The sequence below is a fragment of the Miniopterus schreibersii genome (genome assembly GCF_964146895.1).
Source record: "Miniopterus schreibersii genome assembly, chromosome: 1".
Classification (NCBI taxonomy): domain Eukaryota; kingdom Metazoa; phylum Chordata; class Mammalia; order Chiroptera; family Miniopteridae; genus Miniopterus; species Miniopterus schreibersii.
Genome location: NC_138101.1, coordinates 135,645,602 through 135,659,970, shown reverse-complemented (window position 1 = coordinate 135,659,970; position 14,369 = coordinate 135,645,602). Strand labels below are relative to the sequence as shown.

Here is a 14,369-nt window from a genome sequence, read left to right as displayed (position 1 = left end):
ATTTTTGCATTCATTGGTTGGTTCTGTATGTGCCCTGATGGTGACCGAAACTGCAACATTTAAAAATGACCAATAAGCACTTGAAAATTATGTTGAGTGTCATTAGTCATTAGGGAAATGCAATTCGAAACCACAATGAGATACCACTTTACCACTTCACTTCTGCTAGGACATTTGAAAATAAGTGTTTTCAAGGACATGGAGAAATTAGAACACTCATGTATTGCTGGAAGAAATATACAATGCTGCTGTGGAAAATAGCTCGGCAGGCCCTGGCCAGGCAGCTCAGTTGGTTAGAGTGTGTCCCAGTGTGCCAAGGTTGCAGGTTCAGGCCCTGGTCAGGGCACATACAAGAAGCAAGGGACCAATGAATGCATAAATAAGTGGAACAACAACAAATCGATGTTTCTCTTTCTTCCTCTCTCTCTCTCTAAAAATCAATCAATAATTTTTTTTTTCAAAGGGAAAATAGCTTGGCAGTTCCTCAATAGTTTAAGCATAGATTAACCTACCATATGATCCAGCAGTTTTGCTCATATACCTAACAGGTGTTCAAACAAACAAACAAAAAAAGGACATGAATGTTCACAGCAGCACTGTTTACAGTTGCCAAAAGGTGGAAACAATGCAAATGTCCATCAACTGATGAATAAATAAACAAAATGCAGTATATATCCATATGATGAAATATTTCTTATTCCACCATGCTACATGGATGAATCCAGAAAATATGCTAAGTGAAAGAAACCAGACACAAAAGGCCACATACTGTATGATTCCATTTATCTGAAATATCTAAAATAGGTAAATTCATACAAACAGAAAGCATACGAGGGGTTGCCAGGGGCTGAAGGAAGGAGAGAACGGGGAGTGACTGTTTACTGGCTACGGGGTTTCTTTCTGCAAAGCTGAAAATGTTCTGGAATAGATAGTGGTAATGGTTGTAAACATTGTGAATGTACTAAATGCCACTGAATTATACACTTTAAAATGATTTCAATGGTGAATTCTATGTTATGTGAATTTTACCTCAATATTTAAAACACACTACAAAACAGTTGGTATAGCTGGTTTTGTTTTTCTAAAAGTATATGCCAGAAAAAAGTGTAGAAGGGCAAATATCAAATTACTCTGGTTGTCCATTGGGTGGTCATTTAGGATTAATGTTCTAATTATTCTTAAGAAATCCTGGATTACTTGAGTCCTTTTTAAAACATGCTGTAGAATAATATGTAATGAAATAAAGAAGTATTTATCATATAGCATATATTATTAAACCAAAACAGTATATTTGAATGATCCCAATTACATTGTAAAAAACTCCTATTGCATAGGGAATAAAACCTACTGGAAGTGTACATGCCAGCATATTAATAGCTACATTTTAGTAGGGTGATTATAGGTGAATTGTATTTACTTTTTTGTTTGTTTGTTTGTTTTTTCATATTCACCTCTTTTATATAGGAATAATACATACGTACATGACATGACGATTCTGGCCAAAAAAATTCAGAGATATCAAAAATATTCTCAAGTTTTAAAGATGGTGTAGAATAAGTTTTAACGACAACCTTCTACATGAATGGAAACCCCTGATTTAATTCCATAATTTTCATGCCAGAAGCATGGTTGGTTTTAATTTTTTAAAAACAGATATTGGTATTATACACGTTGGCTTATTAATAATTAAGGCATTTTGTATACAGAGTATCTCAGTGTGGAAAAACAACCTTTAGTATTATTTGCTATGATGTCTTAAACTTTCAAAGTCTTTTTAATATAAGAAAATAGCTGCACACATTTGAGTGTATTCTTATAAAACACAATCTTAAAAAAAGTAATGATGGTTGGTCTTTGCGGTTCCTAGTAATAAGTTCTGTCTTATTTTTCACAAAGTATAAAGTATATTCTTATGCAGGACTGCATTAAGATCCAGTAGTTCTTAAACAATGTTGCCAAATAACCATATAAATCCCAAGTGCAGCAAAGGTGAACAATCTTCTTCACGGTGCGCTTTCACCTCACTCAAGTTGAAGCTGCTCCTTTCGGATAATTTTCCACTTCAATGTGAAGTAGATCGTTAGCGTTCTGTTAGTGGTTTTATTATGTGGCTTTAAAAAAACAAAAAAGGTTCTGATTTCTTCCACAGTTCACAGTTCTCCAATGAGACTTATTCGGAAACCACAGAGTCCAGGGATGCTTTGAACAACCAAATGCTCTTTAGTAGATGAAGTCTTTCAATGCAACTGTAATAAATAAGCATCTACATCCTTAGCTATATTACCAGTATATCCTGGAACCAACGTAAGATGGTTTTCTTGTTCCCACAATCCACTTAATTGCTGTTTTAAAATCTGAATATTTCCATCATTTATAATTTCTGTTTTGGATGATAGTTCTGACCACCGCCTTTTTATGACTGCTTGAAGCCAGTTTAAACCAACTATTATATATTCTTCAAATTTGCTTTTAAGTAGTGACTTTACAAGAGGCAACAAGTCTACACAGCAGCCGAGTGAGATATATTGCTTTTCTTCCTGTAAACTATCGGTAAGCACAGGAAGGCAATCCACCACCACTCCAAGGTCTTCTATCCTCACCAAATAAGCTACAAGTTCACTTATACTTCTTTTTTTCCAGAAAGTTAAAGCTACATTCAATCTCAAATTCCTGCTGAACAAAACTTGTGCCATTGTTTCATGGTCCTGAGAAACCTCAGAAAAAACCCCACTGTATTTTGATGAAGCACTTTCTGTCTGTGAAGAACCAGAATCACTGGAGTTAAGCAAATATGTTCGACTATCATGGTGTAATTTTTCAGGCAGGTGGCCTGCGCAAGCCAGTTCATTTTCTTTATTTGCCATGTCACAGCCCCCACTTCTAGGGGACTGTTTCTTTTTAGAACAAGAATTTGGAAAAGGATAATGACCTTTCTTTCTGTGGAAGATCACCTTCCGTAGTTTATCTGGGTTTTTCACAGCTTGTCCAACTGTTCTCAGTTGCAGACTCAATCCCTGCGGGTGGGAGGCAGCCAATGAGTGTCTCTCTCCATCCATGCTTCTCTCTCTTTCTCCCTTCTACTCTCTCTCTGGAAAACACTATTTCTGTAAGCGGCCAACTGTTTTGGAGATTTCTTAACCTCCTTCATGTTCTTATTAGTAAAATTAGAGATCCTTTTTCTAGGAAGATCAATGGAATGATCCTCAATATTATTATAAAAATTCTGTTCTTTAACATTGTGGGTTTCAGATGCCATAATCTCTTCAATACGGGCGCCTCATGGGACCGGGGCGCCTCAGTCACCCCCGAAACCGACGGGGTCCCTGGGCTCCGGGCCGAGCCCCACTCAGGGCCGTTCAAACGCGGCCGCGCGCGGGGCCCGCCCTGTATTTACTTTTTAAAAAATACTTTTACAAAATTCCTCCAGTGAGAAATTTAGGGTTCTAAATATTTTGTAAAGGTTTTCCTTATATTGAGCCGAAAACTCTTCTTACATTTTTGTGTGTGTGTATGTGTTAATCCCCACCCATGGATATTTTTTCCCATTGACTATTAGAGAGAGTAGAAAGGAGGGAGGGAGGGAGGCAGGGAAACAATGTGAGAAAGACACATCGATTGGTGGCCTCTGCATGTGCCCAGACAGGACCAGGGGTCAGACCTGCAACCCAGGCATGTATTTTATTTTATTTTATTTTTATTTTTTGTTTAAAGTATTACAGATGTCCCCTTTTCTCCCCAATGGCCTGTTCCACCCCGTCCCACCCCCCTGGGCATGTATTCTTGACTGGGAATCGAACTCTTGACCCTTCGGTGTGTGGGCGCACTCTAACCACTGAGCCACACTGGCCAGGGCTCTTCTTACTTCTTAAATGGAACATTTTAGTTGGGGAAAAACTGAAAGATAGAATGCATTTTTTAAAAATATATATTTTATTTGTTTCAGAGAGAGGAAGGGAGAAGGAGAGAGAGAGAAACATCAATGATGAGAGAGTCATTGATCGCCCCCCCCCCGCACACCCCCACTGGGGATCAAGCCCGCAACCCAGGCCTGTGTCCTGACCGGGCATCGAACCCCGATCTCCTGGATCCCACATCAATGTTCAATCGCTGAGCCACGCCTGGCAGGGCAAAAGATAGAGTTTTAATGGTAAATAACACCAAAGAATCTGGAAAGTGAAGGAGGAAGAGAATTTCAGAGAGACAAGTAAGCATGTACTTAAAAAAAAAAAAAAAAAATCTCTTGTATGGTGAACTAAGAGAGTCAAAGAATTATTATAGGGGGAAAATACCTTTCAAAAAGGGGAGGGCGAGCAAAGAGAATGAAGACACAGTGAAATCATACTAAGAGGTACTGACAAACAGGGAATTTAAGAAGAATTCAGGGAAGGAATTAGAAAACTTGTCCAAACCTGTGACCCCTGACTACAGGTGGACACTGGGTTGCAGGACAGGTGGGCTGCAAATGTGGTTTGTTTTCTTAAAAGGGGCCTAACCAACAGATATATGATATATAGTTATAAGGGAAATAAAGATAGAGCTATAAGGGAAATGCAAATGAAAACCACAATGAAGAAGTACAAATTGGTAGTTACAAAATAGTCATAGGGATATAAAATACAGCATAGGAAATATAGACAATATAGGAAATACACATAACTATGTAGGATGCCAGGTGAGTACTGAAAATACCAGAGTGGGGGGACGCTTTGTAAAGTATATGATTGTCTAATTACTATGGTATTAATACAAATTAATGTTGAATGTAAACTGTAATTGAAAAATAAAAATTAAAAACAACACAATTAGATACCACCTTAGACTGGTTAAACGGCTATTACCAATAAGACAAGAAATAAATGCTGGAGCCTGGCCGGGCGTGGCTCAGCGGTTAAGCCTCGACCTAGGATCCAGGCGATCAGGGTTCGATTCCCGGTCAGGGCACATGCCCAGGTTGCGGGCGGCAGCCGATCAATGACTCTCTCATCATTGATGTTTCTGTCTCTCTCCCTCTCCTTTCCTCTCTCTGAAATCCATAAAGATATATTTTTTAAAAAAAAGAAAGAAAGAAATGCTGGAGAAGATGTGGAGAAAAGGAACCTTCACACACTGCTGGTGGGGATGTAAACTGGTGCAGCCACTATGGAAAATAGTACGACAATTCCTCAAAAAACTAAGAATGGAGTTACCATACAATCCAGTAATCACTCTTCTGGGTATCTATCTACCTGAAAAATTAGAAAACACTTATTCATAAAGATGTATGCAACCCAATGTTCACTGCAGCATTATTCACGATCGCCAAGACATGGAAACAACCTAAGTGTCCTTTGACAGATGATCGGATAAACAATATCTGGTACATACACAGAGTGGAATACTACTCGGCCATAAAAAGATGAAATACTGCCATTTGTGACCACATGGATGAATATGCAGAACATTGCGCTAAGGGAAATATGTCAGGCAGGAAAGGACAAGAATCACATGATTTCACTCACATATGGGATATTAAAACAAAACATAAATGATCACACAAAACAAATTAATAAAACAAAAAAAACCCTCATAGACACAGACAACAGAATGGTGGATACCAGAGAAAAAGGGAGGAGAGGGAAGGAGCGAGTACAGTGACGGCAGAGACGAGGCGTTGGGTGGTGAGTATACAGTGGAGTATACAGATGCTGTATGATAAGTTTTACACCTGAAATGTATATAATGTCATTAACCAATGTTACCCCAATAAATTTTATAAAAGGGAGGCCTAAGAAAATAGCAGTTATGAGCAGTCAAGTAGCACTTCATAGCAATAATAATAATAATAATACCACCTTCATTTCTAATAATTCTCACATCACCTTTGTCATGATTACTGTGTGCTTGACACTGTCCTAAGCACTTACAGGATTTTAACTCACTTAATCCTCACAACGCCCCTAAGAAGCAGGCACTATCGCCCTGTTCTACAGATAAAGAAAATGAAGCACAAGAAGGTTAAGTAATGTTACACATTAATGTCACACAGCCAGTAGTGAAAGAGCCAGTTCATATCCAGAAGGCCTTGTTCTAGAGTTCATGCCCTTGACCACTCTGCCATGCTGCCTCTGGGGCCAAAACAGCCCCTGCAACAGTGACTCACAAGGGAAGTTCAGGAGGGCAAGACTATTTTCTCAATAATGCTAAGATTCTTTCCTCCTTTTTCATTCTCATTCTCTTATGAGTATACAGAAGAGTTTTCCAGAGGCCACCGGAAGCATACTGACATCATCACTTTAACGACTAGTACAGAAGGTGCTTATATAGTCTTGTGTTTTCTAGGATTTTCTAAGACAAGCTCTTTGGGGTCCTGAAATCAAAATGTTTGCCATTGCCCTAAGGCAGCGATTTTCAACCTTTTTTTAAATTTCATGGCACACATAAATTAATTACTAAAATTCAGCAGCTCACCAAAAAATATGTTTTTTGCAGACCTGACCCAAAAAAATAGGTATAATTTTTTAATACCTCACCCAAGGATATGTTTTTATTGATTTGAGATGGGGGGGGAGAGATAGAGAGAGAAACATCAATGTGAGAGACAACCATCGATTGGTTGCCTCCCACATGCACCCCTACCAAGGATCGAACCGGAGCCTGCAAACTTTTGGTGTACGGGATGACACGCCAACCAACTGAGCAACCCGACCAGGGCAAAAAAGATAGATATAATTCTGATTCATTCACATAAGATGACTATTGTCGTGCTGGCTATTGTCATTTTTTATTTGACAATTTAAGGGGAAAGAGGTCAGTGCCCCTGACTAAACAGTCAGGTAATGCATGTTTTAAACATTCTTGCAGCACACCGGTTGAAAATCGCTGCCCTAAGGTACAGGAGACATGGTTTCTGAAGGAATAATAAAGGCTGATGCTAGAATTCATTCATTCATTCATTCAATAATTACTGAGCACTATCTTCCAGGTATTGTTCCAGATGTGGGGATTACAGCGGTGAACAGGAGTGGCATGGCCACCTCTTCAAGTTTAGTGCAATGTTCATAAAACCAGGGTGCATGGGAACCCCCTGGTAAACTAATGAAAAGTACCAATTCTGGGGCTACCCTGAAAAATGCAGATTCAATTTTTAGTGGATGCGACTCAGGAATTTTCATTATTTAAAAAAATGCTGTCTATTCTGAAGCAAAAGATCCACTAACCATATATTGAAAAACACTGATGTAGTGGTTGTTGAGCCTGAAGAGATAACTTGGAGAAATAAAAGTGATCACCATAGATAAAGACCTGTGTGACTCCAGAGAGCAGAATAGGTACCTGGAGGCAGTTTTCCTTCTAATATTAGGTCGGAGTGGTCATTCAGGTGAGGCAGAGAGTCCCCATCAGCTTCGAGTTTTGAGCCTGCCAGAGAGCCAAGCCAAAGGCACTGTCGTTAGCAGTAGGATCCTCACACTGGATGTGATATTTTCTAGAGGGCCTCTAAGCATGAGGGAAGATTACAAGAACCAAGAGGGAAGGTTACTAAAAGTCATAACTGACTTAGTACGCTATTTTAAGCACTTATTTTCTTCAACAAACTATGTCAACTCAGATGATAGCACAAATTCCAAAGTGACCACTTAGGTTTAACAGACTAAAAAAGCTGGCCAAAGTCCAAGGACTATGAGGATGAAAGAATGAAGACTTTGATAGTAAGGCAGAAATGAGCAGCTTCCCAGACACATCATAAAGATAGGAATTTCCCGAACTGATCTATGTATTCAGAATAATTCCAATCAAAATTCCAACAAGATTTGTCATGGAACTTAACAGCCTAAAAAATTTTAAATTAAAAAAAGAGCAAAGGAATGCAACAAAATCATATCAATAATTGCCAAAATACACCTAAAGAGAAAGATCTAAGCGAGAGGCCAAGTGATGGTGGTGGTGACATAAATGCCCATAAGGTACAGAGTTGTTGTAAAGGAATGGTCATTAAAAAAATGTGGTACCGATGCAAAGAAATACAAATGGATCAATGAAAGAGAACAGAGAACCCAGAGAAGGGCTCATGCATGAGTGAAAACTTGACTTATTACAGAACTGGCATTGCAATCAGTGGGGTATTAGTGCCTATGCAAGAAATGGCCTGGGACAACTGGGTATCCATTTTGAAGAAAAAGAAATTTAATCCCAAACTAAAAGTAAAACAAATGTGAAGGCAAAACTTTGAAAAAACATGTAGAAGAAAACATAGGAGAATATCTTTATGATCTTAGTTGGGAAAGATTCTTAAGACACACATTGAAAACATTCAAACCAGAAAGGAAAGGACTGATAAATCTGCTGATATTAAAATTAAGACCTCCTGTTAATCAACACATCATAAAGAAAAGAAATTACATTTTTAAAATGCATAACTATGTGAAGATATTTGCCCCACATTTAACCAACAAAAGATCAGTTTTCAGCATACAAAAAAACCCCTACAAATTAAAAACAAAAAGACATAAATAAGCACCCCTAGAAGATAAAGCAAGAACAGCTCCTAGTGGGTTAGTAATGTTATCTCTTTAGCTGGATTGTGAGTGATTGCATTTTATTTTTAATCATTATGTGATAGATAGACATAAATATGTTAAAAATATTCTTTTGTAGATTTTCAGAATTTAATAACAACTTGACAAAAAATAAATAAATGAAAATAACACAGAAAAGAGGCATTAATAAAGAAAAACCTGAAATTAATGAAATGGGAAGCTGATACATTATAAAAATAAGAAAAGCACAAAAACAGAATGTCTTAAAAGTGATAAAATCCTCTGTCAAGCATTCCTAAGGAAAATAAAACAAACAAAAATATGAAGAATGTACTCCTGGCCGGTGTGGCTCAGTTGGTTGGGTGTTGCCCTGTGCACTGAAGTGTTGCTGGTTCGATTCCCGGTCAAGGCACATGCCCGGCTTGTAGACTCAATCCCCAGTGACGTTACACTCTCACATCGACGTTTCTCTCCCTTCCTCTCTCTAAAAATCAATGAAAATATATTTTTTAAATACGAAGAATTGTCCAGCCAGGCATGGCTCAGCAGTTGAGCATCAACCTAGGATCCAGGAGATCGAGGTTCGATTCCGGGTCAGGGCACATGCCCGGGTTGCGGGCTCGATCCCCAGTAGGGGGCGTGCAGGAGGCAGCCGATCAGTGACTCTCTCATCATTGATGTTTCTATCTCTCTCCTTCCTCTCTCTGAAACCAATAAAGATATAAAAAAAAAAAAAAAGCTTAAGTATAAAGAATGTATAAGGCCACAGACATAAACAAAAGAAATAAAAGTAACTAATACTAAAAAATCACTGTGTGGCAAGCACTCTTTTAAATATTGTCATTTAATTTTCACAAGTATGACAAATATTATGTTATTTACTTCACACCTGAGGTAAGTTTTGTTGCTATCCCTATTTCATAGATGAAAAATACTATAGCACAGAGAGGTAAAAAAAGGTAACATAGCCAACGAGGGCCAGAGCTGGGCCTGGAATCTCGGCAGACTAGCATTTCAGTATATGCGTTCAGTCGTTCCTCAACATTGCCTTTCTTCAATGCTCATCTCATAAAATGTTAAAGTTTGAAGACCCTTATAGACCACTTAATCTATTTTTCTCATTTTATGGAAGGGGATTTTTTTACATTGCCCTAAAAATGGAATGAACTATCAGGAGAAACCTACAGGAGTCAGTGTAGACGGTACTGACCTAGAGAGCAAACACAAAAGTTATGAGGATATTATGAGCAAATCATGGCAATAAATTTTAAAATCTAGAGGGAGGAAATATTTTTGAGCAAAATACAAATGATTAAATTGATTTAATAAGCAGGAAGAAAACTAACATGAAACCTAGAATTATATAAGAAATTGAGAAGGTAATTAAAGATTTACCTTTTAAAAAGGCACCAGTTCCAGATGGTTTTATAGCTGAGTATATATTATTTTTAAAGAACAGATATTTCTATCTTATTTAAATTATTCTACACTATAGGAAAAGAAGAAAGAACTTAAATACATTTTATAAAACTAATTTACCTTTAATACTAAAACACAATAAGGGTTTATAAAAATAATACAAAAGGACCATAAACCAACTTTATTTTTGAATATAGATGCCAAACTCTAAATAAAACCTTTGCAAATCAGATCCAACAATGTATTAAAAGAAAATCATTTCATAACCAACTAGGATTCCAGGAAACAAAAATGGTTTCACATAAGGAAATCTATGTCTTTAATTTACCACAGAAACATAATAAAGGAGGAAGATTACACGACTATATAAAGCTATTAAAAAGGCATTTGAGCCCGATTGATTCTGAACAATTTAGAAAAAGAATAAAATATAATCAGATACAGAGCAAAATATCATTTGTGTTACATTAAAAGCTATGTGAATTGTATCTGTGGGAAAATGGTCTTTACAAAAGTAAATTCCAGAGTTAGGCAGACTTTGCTGACTGAGTCATGGATTCACTGAGCCAGGGCAGGTCTCCCTTGTGAGGGGACTAGCCACGAATGCCTGGTTGATTTTCTTCAAGTTTACCAATGAGGATGCCCTTAAATTCCTTGCAGCAGGAACCCACTTAGGTGGCACCAACCTTGACTTCCGAATGGAACAGTCCTTCTACAAAAGGAAGAGTCCTGGCATCTACATCATAAATCTGAAGAGAACCTGGGAGAAGCTTCTGCTGGCAGCTCATGCCATTGTTGCTATTGAAACGCCACGGATGCCAGTGTCATATCGTCCAGGAATAGCAGCCAGCGAGCTGTGCTGAAGTTTATTGCTGCCGCTGGAGCCACCCCTGTCGCCAGCCGCTCCACTCCTGGAACTTTCAAGAGCCAGAGCCAGGCAGCCTTCCGGGAGCTGAGACTGCTGGTGGTCGCTGATCCCAGGGCTGAGCTCCAGATGTCACAGAGACGTCTCATGTTAACCTGATGTTACCTGCCTGCCCTGCTCTGTGTAGCGCGGACTCTCTGCGCTATGTGGCCATTGTCATCCCTGCAACAAGGGGACTCCCTCAGTGGGGCTGAGTGGTGGGTGCTGGCCTGTGAGGTTCCGCACATGCAGAGCAGGCCCCCTCCCCTTGAGCACCCACGGGGAGGTCCTGCCTGGTCTCTACTTCTGCAGAATCCTGACGAGATTGCAAAGGAAGAGCAGGCCGCTGCTGAAAAGGCCGTGACCAAGACGGAATTTCAGGGTGAAGGGACTGCTCCAGCTCCCGAGGTCACTGCTGTGCAACCTGAGGTCGCAGACTGGCCTGAAGGTGAGCAGGTGCCCCGCGCCTGTCCAGCCCGCCACTGAGGACTGGCCTGCGGACCCCACTGCTCGGGCCGCCGGATGGGTAGGAGCAACCCCTGAGTGGTCCTAAGCTGTTCTTCCACAAACTCTTAACAGAATGGAAATGAGGTTGACGGAAAATAAAGTTTCTAAAAGTTGTGTCCATTAAAAAAAAAGACGAGACATCTGTGATTCAGAAAAGTTCAGTAATTTGCCCAAGGTTTATTCCGTTTGAAAGTGACCAAGCGGCTATTTGGCCAGGGAAAAAGTCAACAAGACAATAAAACATCATGTGAACTTTTGAAGTTGTTGTTACAGTACCATTCAAATACACAATCAAAAACATTTTAAGCCAGGGAGTCATTTCTTACAAAGAGGAAATTCTGAAGAATGGGGAGGCTTCCCCTGAGCGGCCAAGGTCTTCAAATTAGTTAAGGGGAAAACTTTATTATTAAGAATATAAATATCAGTTTCTAATAATAGAACAAAATATTCACGAACATGGATATATGAATAAATTCATCTGAAAAAAGTCATGACTAAATCTTGTCAATGGATCCAATTATGCAACAAGCAGACACCCCCTTCTCACTTCTTTCTAGTCTCTATAACGCCACCAACTCTTTCTACAGCAGGCTGGCAGGTTGATGCAGGAGCACCTGCAGACTAGAGAGCACCCCACTGTTCACTGGGAGAGCATGGGAATGTGCTCAGAATAACACCACATAAGATAAAGTTCCCTCAGCTTCCTAAAGATACGTGGCAATGAGTTGACAAGATCATTCCATTATTTTCCTGCTCCAAACCTTTCTTAAGGCTTTCTTCACATCTTTGTTTCTCAAAGAATAGATAAGGGGGTTCAGCATTGGGATCACCACTGTGTAGATCACTGCAACTATGCGATCTTGAGCCAGGGAGTATTTGGACTTGGGGCGCAGGTACATAAAAAGTGTTGTGCCGTAGAAGAGACACACAGCAGTGAGGTGGGAAGCACAGGTGGAAAAGGCCTTGAACCTGCCCTGGGCTGAGTTCATTCTCAGGATGGTGATGAGAATTACGAGGTAGGAAACCAAGATGGTAAGGGTGCAGTTCAAAAGGTTGAAACCAGCAAAAATAAAGAGCAGGATCTCACACAGCAGGGTGTTCACGCAAGACAGAGACAGAATGGGAGGTCCATCACAGAAGAAGTGAGTGATCACGTGAGCACCACAGAATTTCAAACTGAAGATACAGCTTGTGTGGATAAGAGAATTGAGGAATCCTGCACAGTAGGAGCCTACAATCAGAGAGGCACAGACCTCAGGAGACATGGTGACAGGGTAGAGCAGGGGGTTGCAAATAGCAGCGTAGCGGTCGTAAGCCATGGCAGCAATGAGATAGCACTCACTGGTGGCGAAACCAGCATAGAAGAACATCTGAGCCATGCAGCCAAGATAGGAGATCACCTTCCTCTTGGCCAAGAAGTTCACCAGCGTCTGGGGGACAACCGTGGAGGAGTAGCACAAATCCAAGAAGCACAGGCTTTTCAGGAGGGAGTACATGGGCGTGTTCAGGGTGGCACTCACATGGATGAGAAGGAACATGATCAGGTTCCCCAGCAGAGTGACAATGTACGTGCCCAGGAACACCACGAAGAGCAGTGTCTGGAGCTGGGGGTCACTGGTGAGGCCCAAGAGCTCAAACTCCACCCCTTGGCTCAGGTTTGCCCCTTCCATATTCCTCAAGTGCTGTGGGGCATGGAAAGTGGAGACCACCAGCAATGACCCCTGGGGGGGGAGCTCACTGGGTTTAGTTCTGCCCTGAGAACAGCCTTCTGAAGATTAATGTCACTGAGGAAGTCTGGATTCGTAAGTGGAACTCAGTCATAGAGAAGGTCTTCTCTACTTGTTGGCTGGTTAGTTAGGAAGCATTACTTGAGCACCAATGGAAAATATTAAAAATATTTATACACAGTTTGGTCTCTTAGGAATCTTTAAAAATTCTAAATAATGAAATAGTTACTTACCAAATATATATTGACAGCCTTCCACATGCTTAGCTCGGTGTTCCCCTGTCAGAAGTTCATATTTTAGAGACAGTTCCCCTCAGGAAGTTTATATTTTAGAGACAGTTTATTTCGTGTTTAAACGCACAGGCTCTGGTGTGAGGCTGTCACGGTTCCAAGCCGAGACCTATTGTGTTACCTTGGGAATGTTATTTGACCTGAGTTTCCATTTTCTCATCTGTAAAATAGGGATAATAGCATTAATCTCAAAAGGTTGTTGTAACAAGTCAATGAGTTAATCCATGTAAAGCACTTAAAGCCTGGCACATGAAAAAATTCAAAGAATGTTAGCTTTGATTTTTCTCCTTGGGGAGATAGACCTAACACAAAACTAAACATGATCAATAAAATGAAACAACATGGGGAGGGGAGTGAGTAGGGAGTGGAAGGTGTCAATGGGGAGAAAAGGGGACATCTGTAATATTTTGAACAATAAAAAATATATAAATAAAATAAGAAAAGAAAAGAACAGCAATGCCCTGGCTGGTGCAGCTCGGTTGGAGCATTACCCATATACTGAAAGGTCACAGGCTCGATTCCTGGTCAGGGCACAAACCTAGGTTGCAGGTTCAGTTCCTGGTAGGAGCACGTACGGATGGCAACCAATTGATGTTTTTCTCTCACACAGATGCTTCTCTCCCCCACCCCCAGCTCTCTCTCTCTCTCCCTTCCTCTCTCTCTAAAACCAATAAATATATCCTCAGTTGAGGATAAAAACAAAACAAAACATGAGCGCAAATTTGAACACAGAACATTGGTAACTTCTTTTGGAGCATGCGAAGCGTAACTCTGATTTATTTGATGTCTCTGAGATGTAACATTCAGTCATTCTTAACCCAACGGCTGCTAATTTATAATAAACCCCCCTACTGCGGTGATGTGGCAGCTCTAAATTTGGGTTGCAAATGTCATTGGCCCCATTGGTATCAAAAGTCAACTCAGCTTCAAGGCAAATTACAAGGACTTCAGAGAAATGACTGTAAAAATCCTAGTATGGAAAAACTTACCGGGCCTTCAAGGAAGCTGA

At 40.0% G+C, this 14,369-nt stretch overlaps 2 protein-coding genes and 1 pseudogene across 3 annotated transcripts; 1 reads left to right on the top strand and 2 right to left on the bottom strand.

Annotated features, from left to right (window-relative positions):
* Nucleotides 1–1,798: 1,798 nt before the first annotated feature.
* On the bottom strand, nucleotides 1,799–3,256 carry LOC308567537 (KATNB1-like protein 1; the record flags this gene model as incomplete). The annotated part of the gene is made up of 2 exons (XM_081159203.1): nucleotides 1,799–2,989; nucleotides 3,082–3,256. The coding sequence occupies 2 exons, from the start codon at nucleotides 3,254–3,256 to the stop codon at nucleotides 2,238–2,240; spliced, it is 927 nt and encodes a 308-aa protein (XP_081015329.1). The 3' UTR covers nucleotides 1,799–2,237.
* A 4,585-nt stretch (nucleotides 3,257–7,841) lies between these two features.
* On the top strand, nucleotides 7,842–11,389 carry LOC308549306 (small ribosomal subunit protein uS2 pseudogene; annotated as a pseudogene). Its single transcript has 2 exons — nucleotides 7,842–7,940; nucleotides 10,559–11,389. The product of its transcript is annotated as a small ribosomal subunit protein uS2 pseudogene (transcript).
* Nucleotides 11,390–12,077: 688 nt separating this feature from the next.
* Nucleotides 12,078–13,164, bottom strand: OR5AU1 (olfactory receptor family 5 subfamily AU member 1; the record flags this gene model as incomplete). The annotated part of the gene is made up of 1 exon (XM_081142584.1): nucleotides 12,078–13,164. Exon 1 carries the CDS (start codon nucleotides 13,011–13,013, stop codon nucleotides 12,078–12,080), a length of 936 nt encoding a protein of 311 aa, XP_080998710.1. The 5' UTR covers nucleotides 13,014–13,164.
* Nucleotides 13,165–14,369: the final 1,205 nt, after the last annotated feature.